This window comes from Kogia breviceps, chromosome 10 (assembly GCF_026419965.1).
Source record: "Kogia breviceps isolate mKogBre1 chromosome 10, mKogBre1 haplotype 1, whole genome shotgun sequence".
Lineage (NCBI taxonomy): Eukaryota > Metazoa > Chordata > Mammalia > Artiodactyla > Physeteridae > Kogia > Kogia breviceps.
The window spans coordinates 59,953,746-59,969,230 of NC_081319.1; the positions used below are offsets into that span (position 1 = coordinate 59,953,746).

The 15,485-nt window shown below is 45.8% G+C and overlaps 1 protein-coding gene across 1 annotated transcript in view; it reads left to right on the plus strand.

The window, feature by feature from the left end:
* Positions 1 to 3,873: 3,873 nt before the first annotated feature.
* Positions 3,874 to 15,485, plus strand: part of LOC131764147 (death-inducer obliterator 1-like) — a 29,930-nt gene continuing 18,318 nt past the window's right edge. Inside the window, 4 exon segments of the mRNA XM_067043196.1 lie at positions 3,874 to 4,341; positions 4,739 to 4,843; positions 13,953 to 14,165; positions 14,955 to 15,168. Of these exon segments, the coding sequence (XP_066899297.1) occupies positions 3,874 to 4,341; positions 4,739 to 4,843; positions 13,953 to 14,165; positions 14,955 to 15,168 (1,000 nt within the window).

Sequence of the window (15,485 nt, forward strand, 5' to 3'; positions counted from 1 at the left end):
CTTTTGCTTGTCTGTAAAGGTTTTAATTTCTCCATCAAATCTGAATGAGATCCTTGCTGGGTAGAGTAGTCTTGGTTGTGGGTTTTTTTCCTTCATCACTTTAAATATGTCCTGCCACTCCCTTCTGGCTTGTAGAGTTTCTGCTGAAAGATCAGATGTTAACCTTATGGGGATTCCCTTGTGTGTTATTTGTTGTTTTTCCCTTGCTGCTTTTAATATGTTTTCTTTGTATTTAATTTTTGACAGTGTGATCATTATGTGTCCTGGCGTGTTTATACTTGGGTTTATCCTGTATGGGACTCTCTGTGCTTCCTGGAATTGATTGACTATTTCCTTTCCTATATTAGGGAAGTATTCAACTATAATCTCTTCAAATATTTTCTCAGTCCCTTTCTTGTTCTCTTCTTCTTCTGGGACCCCTATAATTCGAATGTTGGTGCGTTTAATGTTGTCCCAGAGGTCTCTGAGACTGTCCTCAGTTCTTTTCATTCTTTTTTCTTTCTTCTGCTCTGCAGTAGTTATTGCCACTCTTTTATCTTCCAGGTCACTTATCCATCCTTCTGCCTCAGTTATTCTGCTATTGATCCCATCTAGAGTATTTTTCATTTCATTTATTGTGTTACTCATCGTTACTTGCTTCCTCTTTATTTCTTCTAGGTCCTTGTTAACTGTTTCTTGCAATTTGTCTATTCTATTTCCAAGATTTTGAATCATCTTTACTATCATTATTCTGAATTCTTTTTCAGGTAGACTGGCTATTACCTCTTCATTTGTTAGGTCTGGTGTGTTTTTATCTTGCTCCTTCATCTGCTGTGTGTTTTTCTGTCTTCTCATTTTGCTTATCTTCCTGTGTTTGGGATCTCCTTTTTGCAGGCTGCAGATTCGTAGTTCCCTCTGTTTTTGGTGGCTGTCCCCAGTGGCTGAGGTTGCTTCAGTGGTTTGAACAGGTTTCCTGGTTGGGAGGACCAGTGCCTCTGTTCTGGTGGATGAGGTTGGATCTTGTCTTTCTTGTGGGCAGGTCCACATCTGGTGGTGTGTACTGGGATGTTGGTAGCCTTATTATGATTTTAAGTCAGCACCGATCATCTGTGGAATCTCTCTGCTTTGCCCTCCACACCCTGTTGCTGCGTTCGCCTTGGCGTCTCCGAAGCTTCCCCCTCTGCCACCCACAGTCTCCGCCTGCGAAGGGGCTCCTAGTGTGTGGAAACCTTTCCTCCTTCACAACTCCCTCCCACTGGTGCAGGTCCCGTCCCTATTCTTTTGTCTCTGTTTATTCTTTTTTCTTTTGCCCTACCCAGGTACATGGGCAGTTTCTTGCCTTTGGGGAGGTCTGAGGGCTTCTGCCAGCGTTCAGTGGATGTTTTATAGGAGAAGTTCCACGTGTAGATGTATTTCTGATGTATCTGTGAGGAGGAAGGTGATCCCCGCACCTTACTCTTCCGCCATCTTCCTAGATTCTATTTCCTAGATTTTTAACTAAAAGGGTGACATAGGTATAGTGTTCTAGGCTTCCCTGGTGGCACAGAGGTGAAGAATCCGCCTGCCAAGGCAGGGGACACGGGTTCGATCCCTGGTCAGGGAACGTAAGATCCCACATGCAGCGGAGCAACTAAACCCATGTGCGACAACTACTGAGCCTGTGCTCTAGAGCCCATGAGCCACAGCTACTGAGCCCACGTGCCACAACTACTGAAGCCATGTGCCTAGACCCCGTGCTCCACAACAAGAGAAGCCACCACAATGGGAACCCCCTGCTCGCTGCAACTAGAGAAAACCCATGCACAGCAACAAAGACCAACGTAGCCAAAAATTAAATAGATTTAAAAAGAAGAGTTTCTAAATAATGACTTTCATGTGTAATTTTTCTGTTCTTTTCATGGTTTCTTCCTTTCTCTCTGTCTCTGGTGTTTTATTGACCTGGGTCCATCTCAAGAGTAGGATTGTAATTGGAAAGCAGCTTGTACCAGTGATCAGTTTTGAAACCCTCTTTCCCACTGAGGCCTCTGCCCGCCGCCCACCAGCTTCCTCCCCACCAGTGTGCCAGCCGTAGCCTGTGCAGCCCCCTGCTTTCAGAGTGTAGTGGAAGTATCTTCCCTTCTTTCAAAGTCCTTAAGGAAGCGGGGCACTTTGTTTTGTGGATTTTGTTTGTCGACTCGCCGAATGTCTTTGTAGGTCACGTAATGTACATTCAAATAAGAGGTTGTTTGGAAAGCTTCATGCCTTTTTTCTCTTAAACATGATTTTAGTTATAGTTGCTTTAAATCTTTAAACTGTTTTGTTGTTTTCTTTTAGGAGCTTACTCCGTGGTGACAGTCTCGAGATAATCTGCATTGTCATCTGTGAATAGTGACCAGCAGCAGCAGAGTGGTTTGGGGCTTGGTGATTCCCTTGGACCCGCAGTTGCATCGGCCAGGTTTTGGTTGTTTTTAGGAAGTCGGAAGAAGCGCCCAAGATTCTGTTTGGGGCAGGTAACATGGCAACAGTGTTAAAGGCCAGCAACACAAGTTTAAGTTTTGATGTCATGTTTTCTATTTCAAAAGTGGCATTGTATGTAAATAAACTGATGTAATGTTAGTATTTGTTTGAAATGGTTTAAGCTTTAGCCCAAGATTTCTTGAAGAATGTCTAATTGTGTGTTAAGAATTTGATTCAGAACATTCGTTTATTGTTACATGGGTGGGTTTTTTAGTGCATTTACGATGACGTTGTATATTCTCTCTGGTGAGAACTGTATTTTGTAGAGGAGAGTCCTTCCTGCAGAAAGCCTTGGGTGACCAGGACAGTGGCATGGTCCTTTGTGGCACAGGTGCTGATGTCACAGCTACTCCTGCAAGCTTCCAAGTGGCCTGGGACAGTGTGGGCCTAGGCCCAGGGTCGGGGAGTTGCAGAGCTGGACATGGAAATGGGAGGTGGGAACCAAACGTAGTGGGAACCAAAAAGAGAATTCAGTTGTGTGTGATTTTGAATTTTGTGTATTTTCTGTTTGAAGGTTCTCATTCTGTACTAGTCCTTCCCCTGGGATGGAACATGGCATAAAACCTGAGTCATCGTTAGCATTTAAATGTAATTGAAGCCTGCACAGCTTGGAAACAAATTCTCAAGGTATATACTATCCTTTTGAGGCCTTTTCATTTTAAACAGGAGTGAAGTCTTCACAAACACGACCCTTTAAACAGTCTGTTAGAAAGAGGAGAGAAGAAATATACACCAAAGGTGCTGTGTGGTCAGTATTTTCTCAGTGTCCCAATCGTCTGCTGCTGCAGACCCTGCACGCAGAGCTGGATGGGCCCATCTTGTGTCAACACAGTCGTGGCTTGGGAATCTGGGCAGGGTTCAGCGGGGGCTGGGTGTGGGTGTTCAGGGTCCGAACCCCCCATCTCCACGTGATCCCTGCAGGAGCGTGGTCAGATGTCTTACACGCAGCTCGGGGCTTCCAAGCTCTAGGCCCAGAGCCAGCACGGCGCTCTGTCCACCGAGCTCTGCGGGGAGAGCCCAAGGCCCCCGCCACCCTGTCCTGTCCTGTCCGCGCTGCTGCTCACTTCCTCTTTCCACGCTACCTCTTGTACAAATCCTCGTCCTCAGCAGTTGACAAATTCACAGATTTGGTTTGCTAGCTGTGTTTTCCTACTGAACGTTAGATACAAAACTGTTACAGTTTTCTTCAAGAATCCCTTTGAATCCTCTCAGCGCACTTTAGGAAACGCCTTCAGTTTTTGTAGGTGGAGAATTGTTGCGATTCACCGTGTCTGGGTTTCCTCCATGCGGGTGGTGCCCCTTCTCGTGTGCTCTCGTGGCTGGTGGGTGCCGGTCGTGGGCCTGGACCACGGCCCTGGCTGATGCCTGGCGTGGTTTGGTTGCATTCCCCTGTTAGGTATGGACGAAAAGGGTGACCCGAGTGGTGAGGACGCACCCAAGGCCATCAAGCCCACCAGTAAAGAGTTCAGGAAGACGCAGGTGTTGCAGAGGACTGCCATCGCGAAGCGCGAGGGCGCCAGGGATGTGGAGGTGGATGCCCTGGAGCCGCTGCCCCGGCAGCAGCAGAGCCCGTCGCTGCGACACAGCGGAAGGCCGCCGAAGCGGACTGAGCGGGTGGAGGAGTCCCTGACCACGGTATGGTGCCGGGGCCGGAGGGGTACCCCCATGTCCCTAGAGGACTGGGCGGAGCCGGCGTCCTGTCCGGTGACAGATGAGGGGAGCATGGAAAGCACCTCAGACGGGAAGAGCGGTGCCGGGTCTGGCTCCACAGGTGGTAAGGAACGAATGGCCTCCTGGGCAGAGGTCAGAGGGCGTGGTGACGAGGATGACACCTCCCATAGTGACAGTGACTGGTCAGCGGTACAGGTGAGTGTGGAGCTGTCATCGGCCGTTGGCAGAAACCTCAAGACAGAAGCGTTTGTCTTCTGAGATAAGTGAGCTTTTCCCAGGAGTGGCATTGTGTGCAGGTCTGGGCTCCACCAGCTCCCAGGTCCATGCACCTGCTCGAGGCTGGCAGGCCTATCTCTTCTTTCTCTGTGTTTGTTAATCATATCTATCTCTTATGCTGTTATTATTGACTTAACATTTTCCATCAGTGGGCTCACTTTTTAAAGTCTTCCCGTAAGTTTTCTCATGAATGGATCCTGAGTTTGAAGTACATATGTGAGCAAACAAAATTATTTTTGAGTCACGGGGGCACGTGTGCACCTATATTGCCCGTCACTGCCTTGAGAGAACCCGTGGTCTTGTCCCTGCCTCGCAGCAAGGTGCCAAGGCCAGCGGTGGTGACCGCACGGCTCCCCAGGATGACAAGACAGCTGCGGCTGGCGTGCCCTCTGTGATGGTGTTCTCCCGCTCACCAGTGCTCGTGCAGCTCGATTTTCTCCTTTCCCATCTCTGGTCACTCGTGTCCCCTGCCCAAGGGCCATGATTCTTTGTCATGGTTTCCGTGCATCTTGAGAGCCGTCTCAGGCTCTCATGATTGTCCTACTCAGAGCACGTTTTCACCCCAGGCCTTCCTTGAATTGGGGCCCATGCCGCCCCCACAGCCCATTCTCTAGCCAGTGTTGGGCATGCAGATGGCTTTGCCGTGGCCGTGTCATAGCTCCCCACCATCTCTCCCTTGCACTGAGGTAGCCTCGCGGGCTGGACCGTTTAAATTTTACCTGCCGTGGGGGTATGAGGAGGCACCGAGTGGAAGTATGATAACTGGTAAGGAAGAAGAATTAATGGAAATGTAAGTCAGTAGGAAACGTCATGTTATTGCTGATGGATTTGAGACTACACATAAACTTAAGTATTTCTCTGAGTAAACCTTGGATTCTGCGGAGGAAATACAATTAAGTGCATAATTATATATATATATGTATATATATATATATTTGTTTTTTTTTGCGGTACACGGGCCTCTCACTGCTGTGGTCTCTCCCGTTGCGGAGCGCAGGCTCAGCGGCCATGGCTCATGGGCCTAGACGCTCCGCGTCATGTGGGATCTTCCCGGGCCAGGGCACGAACCCGTGTCCCCTGCATCGGCAGGCGGACTCTCAACCACTGCGCCACCAGGGAAGCCCTTAAGTGCATAATTTGAGATATAAGATTTTGCTTAAGTACATTCGAGGGGTATGTTCACGTATGTTATTAGTCTCGACCATCAAAACATTCTCTAGAGATCATGGACAGCTGTGTGTAGCCCTTGTAGTGAACCAGGTTCTTACTGCATGGCAGGCAACCACAGACTTGTTTAGCAGCTTAAACAAAACACACGTATTAGCTCAGAAATCCGGGCCTGGCTTAGCTGGGCCCTCTCTGCTCTGGGTCTTACAAGACTGCCCTCTAGGTGTCGGTGGGGGCTGAGGTCCCATCAGAGGCACAGCTGGGGAAAGATCCACTTCCAAAAGCTCTAATTTGATTTAGCATGTAAAATATGTCCCAGGCAATTTTTGTGGCATGGTAATTACGAAAAAGTTACCTGTTGTTTCTGAGACCCACGTTTTTTTTTGTTTTCTTCTTGTTGTGTTTTGTTTTGTTTTTAACATCTTTACTGGAGTAAAACTGTTTTACAATGGTGTGTTAGTTTCTGCTTTACAACAAAGTGAATCAGTCATACATATACATATGTTCCCATATCACTTCCCTCTTGCATCACCCTCCCTCCCACCCTCCCTATCCCACCCCTCTAGGTGGTCACAAAGCACAGAAGTGAACTCCCTGTGCTATGCAGCTGCTTCCAACTAGCCATCTATTTTACATGTGGTAGTGTATATATGTCCATGCCACTCCCTTACTTCGTCACAGCTTACCCTTCCCCCTCCCCATATCCTCAAGTCCATGCTCTAGTAGATCTGTGTTTTATTCCCATCCTACCACTAATCTCTTCATTACATTTTTTCTTAGATTCTATATATATGTGTTAGCATACGGTATTTGTTTTTCTCCTTCTGACTTCACTTTGTATGATAGACTCCAGGTCTATCCAACTCATTACAAATAACTCAGTTTCATTTCTTTTTATGGCTGAGTAATATTCCATTGTATATATGTGCCACATCTTCGTTATCCATTCATCTGTTGATGGACATTTAGGTTGCTTCCATGTCCTCGCTATCGCAAATAGAGCTGCAATGAACATTTTGGTACATGACTCTTTTTGAATTATGGTTTTCTCAGGGTGTATGCCCAGTAGTGGGACTGCGGGGTCGTATGGTAGTTCTAGCTGTAGTTTTTTAAGGAACCTCCATACTGTTCTCCATAGTGGCTGTATCAATTTACATTCCCACCAGCAGTGCAAGGAGGGTTCCCTTTTCTCCACACCCTCTCCAGCATTTATTGTCTCTAGAGTTTTTGATGATGACCATTCTGACCGGTGTGAGATGATATCTCATTGTAGTTTTGATTTGCATCTCTCTAATGATTAATGATGTTGAGCATTCTTTCATGTGTTTGTTGGCAATCTGTATATCTTCTTTGGAGAAATGTCTATTTAGTTCGTCTGCCCATTTTTGGATTGGGTTGTTTGTTTTTTTGTTATTGAGCTGCCTGAGTTGCTTATAAATTTTGGAGATTAATCCTTTCTCAGTTGCTTCATTAGCAAATACTTTCTCCCATTCTGAGGGTTGTCTTTTGGTCATGTTTATGGTATCCTTTGCTGTGCAAAAGCTTTTAAGTTTCATTAGGTCCCATTTGTTTATTTTTGTTTTTATTTCCATTTCTCTAGGAGGTGGGTCAAAAAGGATCTTACTGTGATTTATGTCTTAGAGTGTTCTGCCTATGTTTTCCTCTTAAGAGTTTGATAGTATCTGGCCTTACATTTAGGTCTTTAACCCATTTTGAGTTTATTTTTGTGTGTGGTGTTAGGGAGTGTTCTAATTTCATACTTTTACATGTAGCTGTCCAGTTTTCCCAGCACCACTTATTGAAGAGGCTGTCTTTTCTCCACTGTATATCCTTCCCTTCCTTTATCAAAGATAAGGTGACCATATGTGTGTGGATTTATCTCTGGGCTTTCTATCCTGTTCCATTGATCTATATTTCTGTTTTTGTGCCAGTACCATACTGTCTTGATTACTTTGGCCTTGTAGTAGAGTCTGAAGTCAGGGAGCCTGATTCCTCTAGCTCCATTTTTCATTCTCAATATTGCTTTGGCTATTCGGGGACTTTTGTATTTCCATACAAATTGTGAAATTTTTTGTTCTAGTTCTGTAAAAAATGCCAGTGGTAGTTTCATAGGGATTGCATTGAATCTGTAGATTGCTTTGGGTAGTAGAGTCATTTTCACAATGTTGATTCTTCCAATCCAAGAACATGGTATATTTCTCCACCTATTTGTATCATCTTTAATTTCTTTCATCAGTGTCTTACAGTTTTCTGCATACAAGTCTCTTGTCTCCTTCGGTAGGTTTATTCCTAGATATTTTATTCTTTTTGTTGCAATGGTAAATGGGAGTGTTTTCTTAATTTTACTCTCAGATTTTTCATCATTAGTGTATAAGAATGCCAGAGATTTCTGTGCATTAATTTTGTATCCTGCTACTTTACCAAATTCATTGATTAGCTCTAGTAGTTTTCTGGTAGCATCCTTACGATTCTCTATGTATAGTATCATGTCATCTGCAGACAGTGACAGCTTTACTTCTTCTTTCCCTATTTGGATTCCTTCTATTTCTTTTCCTTCTCTGATTGCTGTGGCTGGAACTTCCAAAACTAAGTTGAATAAGAGTGGTGAGAGTGGGCAACCTTGTCTTGTTCCTGATCTTAGTGGAAATGGTTTCAGTTTTTCACGATTGAGAACAATGCTGGCTGTGGGTTTGTCATATATGGCCTTTATTGTGTTGAGGAAAGTTCCCTCTATGCCTACTTTCTGCAGGGTTTTTATCATAAATGGGTGTTGAATTTTGTCAAAAGCTTTCTCTGCATCTATTGAGATGATCATATGGTTTTCCTCCTTCAGTTTGTTGATATGGTGTATCACGTTGATTGATTTGCGTATATTGAAGAATCCTTGCATTCCTGGAATAAACCCCACTTGATCATGGTGTATGATCCTTTTAATGTGCTGTTGGATTCTCTTTGCTAGTATTTTGTTGAGGATTTTTGCATCTATATTCATCAGTGATACTGGCCTGTAGTTTTCTTTCTTTGTGACGTCTTTGTCTGGTTTTGGTATCAGTGTGATGGTGGCCTCATAGAATGAGTTCGGGAGTGTTCCTCCCTCTGCTATCCTTTGGAAGAGTTTGAGAAGGATAGTTGTTAGCTCTTCTCTAAAGGTTTGTTAGAATGCTCCTGTGAAGCCATCTGGTCCTGGGCTTTTGTTTGTTGGAAGATTTTTAATCACAGTTTCCATTTCAGTGCTTGTGATTGGTCTGTTCATATTTTCTATTTCTTCCTGGTTCAGTCTCGGCAGCTTGTGCATTTCTAAGAATTTGTCTGTTTCTTCCAGGTTGTCCTTTTTATTGGCATAGAGTTGCTTGTAGTAATCTCTAATAATCTTTTGTATTTCTGCGTGTCAGTTGTTATGTCTCCTTCATTTCTGATTCTGTTGATTTGAGTCTTCTCCCTTTTTTTCTTGAAGAGTGTGGCTAATGGTTTATCCATTTTATTTATCTTCTCAAAGAACCAGCTTTTAATTTGATTGATCTTTGCTGTTGTTTCCTTCATTTCTTTTTCATTTATATCTGATATGATCTTTATGATTTCTTTCCTTCTGCTAAATTTGGGGGGTTGTTTGTTCTTCTTTCTCTAACTGCTTTAGGTGCAAAGTTAGGTTGTTTATTCGAGATATTTCCTGTTTCTTAAGGTGGGATTGTATTGCTATAAACGTCCCTCTTAGAACTGCTTTTGCTGTATCCCATAGATTTTGGGTCATCGTGGCTCCATTGTCATTTATTTCTAAGTATTTTTTGATATCCTCTTGGATTTCTTCAGTGATCACTTCGTTATTAAGTAGTGTATTGTTTAGCCTCCATGTGTCTGTATTTTTTACAGATCTTTTCCTGTAATTGATACCTAGTCTCATAGCGTTGTGGTCAGAAAAGATACTTGAAATGATTTCAATTTTCTTAAATTTACCAAGGCTAGTTTTGTGACCCAAGATATTATCTATCCTGGAGAACGTTCCATGAGCACTTGAGAAAAATGTGTATTCTGTTGTTTTTGGATGGCATGTCCTATAAATATCAATTAAGTGCATCTTGTGTAATGTATCATTTAAAGCTTGTGTTTCCTTTTTTATTTTCATTTTGGATGATTTGTCCATTGGTGAAAGTGAGGTGTTAACGTCCCCTACTATGATTGTGTTACTATCGATTTCCCCTTTTATGACTGTTAGTATTTGCCTTATGTATTGAGGTGCTCCTATGTTGGGTGCATAAGTATTTACAATTGTTATATCTTCTTCATGGATCGATCCCTTGATCATTATGTAGTGTCCTTCTTTGTCTCTTGTAATAGTTTTTATTTTAAAGTCTATTTTTTCTGATATGAGAATTGCTAGTGCAGCTTTCTTCTGATTTCTGTTTGCATGGAATATCTTTTTCCATCCCCTCACTTTCAGCCTGTAAGTGTCCCTAGGTCTGAAGTGGGTCTCTTGTAGACAGCATATATATGGGTCTTGTTTTTGTATCCATTCAGCCAGTCTGTGTCTTTTGGTGGGAGTATTTAATCCATTTACATTTAAGGTAATTATCGACATGTACGCTCCTGTTACCATTTAGTTAATTGTTTGGGGTTTGTTCTTGTAGTTCTTTTCCTTCTCTTGTGTTTCTTGCCTGGAGAAGTTCCTTCAGCATTTGTTGTAAAGCTGGTTTGGTCGTGCTGAACTGTCTCAGCTTTTGCTTGTCTGTAAAGGTTTTAATTTCTCCATCAAATCTGAATGAGATCCTTGCTGGGTAGAGTAGTCTTGGTTGTGGGTTTTTTTCCTTCATCACTTTAAATATGTCCTGCCACTCCCTTCTGGCTTGTAGAGTTTCTGCTGAAAGATCAGATGTTAACCTTATGGGGATTCCCTTGTGTGTTATTTGTTGTTTTTCCCTTGCTGCTTTTAATATGTTTTCTTTGTATTTAATTTTTGACAGTGTGATCATTATGTGTCTTGGCGTTTTTATCCTTGGGTTTATCCTGTATGGGACTCTCTGTGCTTCCTGGAATTGATTGACTATTTCCTTTCCTATATTAGGGAAGTATTCAACTATAATCTCTTCAAATATTTTCTCAGTTCCTTTCTTTTTCTCTTCTTCTTCTGGGACCCCTATAATTCGAATGTTGGTGCGTTTAATGTTGTCCCGGAGGTCTCTGAGACTTTCCTCAGTTCTTTTCATTCTTTTTTTCTTTATTCTGCTCTGCAGTAGTTATTGCCACTATTTTATCTTCCAGGTCACTTATCCGTTCTTCTGCCTCAGTTATTCAGCTATTGATCCCATCTAGAGTATTTTTCATTTCATTTATTGTGTTACTCATCGTTACTTGCTTCCTCTTTATTTCTTCTACGTCCTTGTTAAATGTTTTTTGCTATTTGTCTATTCTATTTCCAAGATTTTTGGATCATCTTTACTATGATTACTCTGAATTCATTTTCAGGTAGCCTGTCTATTTCCTCTTCATTTGTTAGGTCTGGTGGGTTTTTATCTTGCTCCTTCATCTGCTGTGCGCTTCTCTGTCTTTTCGTTTTGCTTATCTTACTGTGTTTGGGGTCCTTTTTGCAGGTTGCAGGTTTGTAGTTGCCGTTGTTTTTAGCGGCTGTCCCCAGTGGCTAAGGTTGGTTCAGTGGGTTGTGTCGGCTTCCTGGTTGGGAGGACTAGTGCCTATGTTCTGGTGGATGAGGTTGGATCTTGTCTTTCTGGTGGGCAGGTCCACGTCTGGTGGTGTGTTTGGGGATGTTAGTAGCCTTATTATGATTTTAGGCAGGCTCTTTACTAATGGATGGCACTGTAGTCCTGTCTTTCTAGTTGTTGGGCATAGGGTGTCCAGCACTGTAGCTTGCTGGCCGTTGAGTGAAGCTGGGTCTTGGTGTTGAGATGGAGATCTCTGGGAGATTTTCGCCATTTGATGATATTGCGTGGAGCTGGGAGGTCTCTTGTGGACCAGTGTCCTGAGGTTGTTTCTCCCACCTCAGAGACACAGCCCTGATGCCTGGCTGGAGAGGCAAGAGCCTTTAATCCACACGGCTCAGAATAAAAGGGAGAAAAAATAGAAAGGAAAGGAAAGGAAGGAAGGAGGGAAGGAAGGACGAAATGAAGGACAGAAGAAGGCAAGGAAGGAAGGAAGAGAGGAAGAAAGGGAGCAAGGAAGGAAGGAAGGGAGGAAGGAATAGAGGAAAGGGAGGGAAGAAGGAAGGAAGGAAGGGAGGGAGAAAGGAAGGGCAGAAGGAAGAGAGGAAGAAAGGGAGGAAGGAAGGAAGGAAGGAAGAAAGGAAGAACGAGGGAAGAAAGGAAGGAAGAAGGAAAGGAAGAAGACAAAATAAAGTAGGATAAAATATAGTTATTAAAATAAAAAATAATTATAAAGAAGTAAATTTCACTTAAAAAAAAACAAAAAAAAATGCGTCGGTCTAACCCTAGGGCAAATGGTGAAAGCAAAGCTATACAGACAAAATCTCACACAGCAGCACACACATACACACTCCCAAAAAGAGAGAAAAGGGGAAAATAATAGTATATCTTGCTCCCAAAGTCCACCTCCTCAGCTTGGGATATTTCGCTGTCTATTCAGGTATTCCACCGATGCAGGGCCCATCAGGTTGATTGTGGGGCTTTAATCCGCTGCTTCTGAGGCTGCTGGGAGAGACCTCCCCCTTTCCTCTTTGTTCGCACAGCTCCTAGGGTTCAGCTTTGGAGTTGGCCCTGCTTCTGCACGTAGGTCGCCCGAGGGCCTCTGCTCTTTGCTCAGACAGGACGGGGTTAAAGGAGCATCTGATTCGGGGGCTCTGGCACAGGCCGGGGGGAGGGAGGGGCACGGACATGGGGCGAGCCTTCGGCGGCAGAGGCCGGCATGATGCTTCCCCGGCCCGAGGTGCGCCACACGTTCTCCCGGGAAAGCTGTCCCTGGATCCCGGGACCCAGGCAGTGGCGGGCTGCACAGGCTCCCTGGAGGGGCAGTGTGGAGAGTGACCTGTGCTCGCACACAGGCTTCTTGGTGGCGGCAGCAGCAACCCTAGCTTCCCACGCCCGTCTCTGGTGTCGGCGCCGACAACCCGGCTCGCGCCCTTCTCTGGAGCTCCTTTAAGCGGCACGGTTAATCCCCTCTCCTCTTGCACCAGGAACCAAAGAGGCAAGAAAAAGTCTCCTGTCTCTTCGGCAGCTCTGCGCCCATCTCTGGAGCTCCGTTAAGTGGCACGCTTAAACTCCTCTCCTCACGCACCCCAGAGAAATGGTCTCTTGCCTCTTCGGCAGTTGCAGACTTCTCCCGGACACCCTCCCGGCTAGCGGTGGTGCACTCACCTGTTCAGGCTGTGTTCACTCTGCCAACCCCAGTCCTCTCCCTGGGATCCCATTGAAGCCCTAGGCTCAGCTCCCAGCCCCCGCCCGCCCCGGCGGGTGAGCAGACGAGCCTCTCGGACAGGTGAGTGCAGGTGGGCACTGATCCTCTGCGGGAATCTCTCTGCTTTGCCCTCCGCACCCCTGTGGCTGCGCTCTCCTCCATGGCTCCGAAGCTTCCGCCATTCGCCACCCGCAGTCTACACCAGCGAAGGGGCTCCTGCTGTGTGGAAACCTCTGCTCCTTCACAGCTCCCTCCCACTGCTGCGGGTCCCATCCTTATTCTTTTGACTCTATTTATTCGTTTTTCTTTTGCCCTACCCAGGTACGTGGGGTGTTTCTTGCCTTTTGGGAGGTCTGAGGTCTTCTGCCAGCGTTCAGTGGGTGTTCTATAGGAGCAGTTCCACGTGTAGATATATTTCTGATGTATCTGTGGGGAGCGAGGTGATCTCCGCGTCTTACACTTCTGCCATCTTCCAAACTGAGTCGAGACCCACGTTTAATCGGGTGTCCTAGGTGTCGTTTCACAACCTTGCCCGCGGAGCCTAGGCATGGGCGCCCTCTCAGCAGAGGCAGCAGTGGAATCCTCTCTCTCCTGGAGGCTCAGTTCCATTTTCAGGGTTTTCAGTTGATGAAGTTGGACCCCTTGGACTAAACCAGAGTCCTGTCACTTGGGATGTTAATTTCGTTGGTAAAATCCCTGCCCATTTGGCCCATAAGGGGACCTGCTTGTGGTGTGAAATCCCATTGTGTTCAGAAGTGTGCAGCGTGCGTCCCGGGGTCCCCTTAGAGATCTGCCTATCGTGCGTGGCATGAAGGGCAGTTAAGAACTTGAGTGCCTTACTCAGGGGAGGTAGATTTGTGTGTTTTGGATAAAGAAAGGTACATTTTTATTCATAATTTTTCATACATGATTAAAAGCAGTAATCTCGGTACTCTAAATAGTTAGGTTACAAAGTGCCATACCCACCAAAGTGGGTGAGTATATTGAAGCCCTGTGTGATCCTGCAGGTCATAGAGGCACCTGGTGTCGCCAGATCAATCGGCCCTGGGCGCTCAAGCGTGGCGCAACCCGCCTCTGTCTACTGCCGCAGCGACCGTATCCTGAAACACGCTAAGGCCAGCAAGCACTTCCAGAGCGCAGGGAAAGGGGAGAAAGCAAAACCTAAAGAGAAACGCAAGACAAAGGCGGAAAAACTCATTCTTCAGAAATGTAGCGTTCAGGTAAGTTGACTGAGACCAACCATTTGTGTAGTTGAAACCAAAAGTGCCTGGAGGTTACAGCCTCGGTGGGTTGATGTGGAGTGTAGGGCACACAGGCCCAGACGGGATGCAGGCACCTTCACACTGCCCTCCGCCTTGCCCACCAGTGTTCTCGTCAGAATTACAAGCAGGCACGTGTTCTCATGTTTTCCTTCTCTGCCTGTAGCCGAGGGATTAATTGCTAGAAACGTGGGAACCGGCTGCTGCATGGAATATCTCTCCACCCACACACCAGCCCCGCTGGGAGGAGAGTGGTCCCTGTTGGAGTCTGTGTGGGGAGTTCACGCACAGGCAGCGGGTGGCAAGTGGGTTCTGGGGGTGCCACACTGAGTGCCTGGTGGGGTTCAGGGATGTCGTTTGTACGTGTGTCCTTTCTCCACGCGCTACTGTGTATGCAGTTCCTGCCTGTCAGTGTTGCTTGGGCGTGTTCTCACACGGGGCCCCAGCGCACCGTGCTCTCCGCCTTGCTTCACTGCCTCACTCCATGGCCCCTCGGTTATGCTGGCAGCCTAGCACCTCATCAGGATGCTAGGATGGCGGATGATTCTGTCAGGGACCTTCTCATCGCTCGGATGTTGATGCGTGCCTGCTGGATGTAGGGGAGTAGCCAAGGCCTCTGCCGAGCAGATGCAGTGTATTGGGATTAGGATGGGCCAGGAGCTGATTGTGTCGTGACCCTCACTGCAGAGTGAAATGAGCAAAGGTTAATTTCTGACCTCGTTAATGATTGGGGCTTTACTGATTATCCAGGCAGGCGTTAACATCTCTTCTGTGCACAAGAGACTGGCTTCAGAGAAGAAGGAGAACACAGTGAAGTAGATGGTGGTGGTCCGTCCGAGGAGTGAGGTCCTTGCTAAGGAGCCGACCTGTGAGAGCAGCACGCCATCCTGGGCCAGCGACCCCAATTACAATGCAGTAAAGCCAGAAAAGACTGCTGCCCCCTGGCCGCCACTGTTGTATAAATGTATGTATCACCCGGGGGGAGCTCTGGATGCTTCCCGGTCTTTCCGGAAGGAAAGAAATGGTGAGGTCGGAGAGACATCTTTTATCAGCTCCATGAGCTGTTTTTATCTGTCTCTTCCAGATCTTTAGTGGCAAAACAATGTGGGTGGGACAAAGCAGCCTTGTACATCTCACCATTCTCCTCCCCCCATTTGGAGAGAGAACCAAAACTTGTCCTGATAAGGATTTACCTTGACAGCTGTTTTTAAAGTTATCCACATAGCTGGAATTTTCTTGATCATTCGACATTCTCTCATATTTTTAAGTGTTTTACTTTTT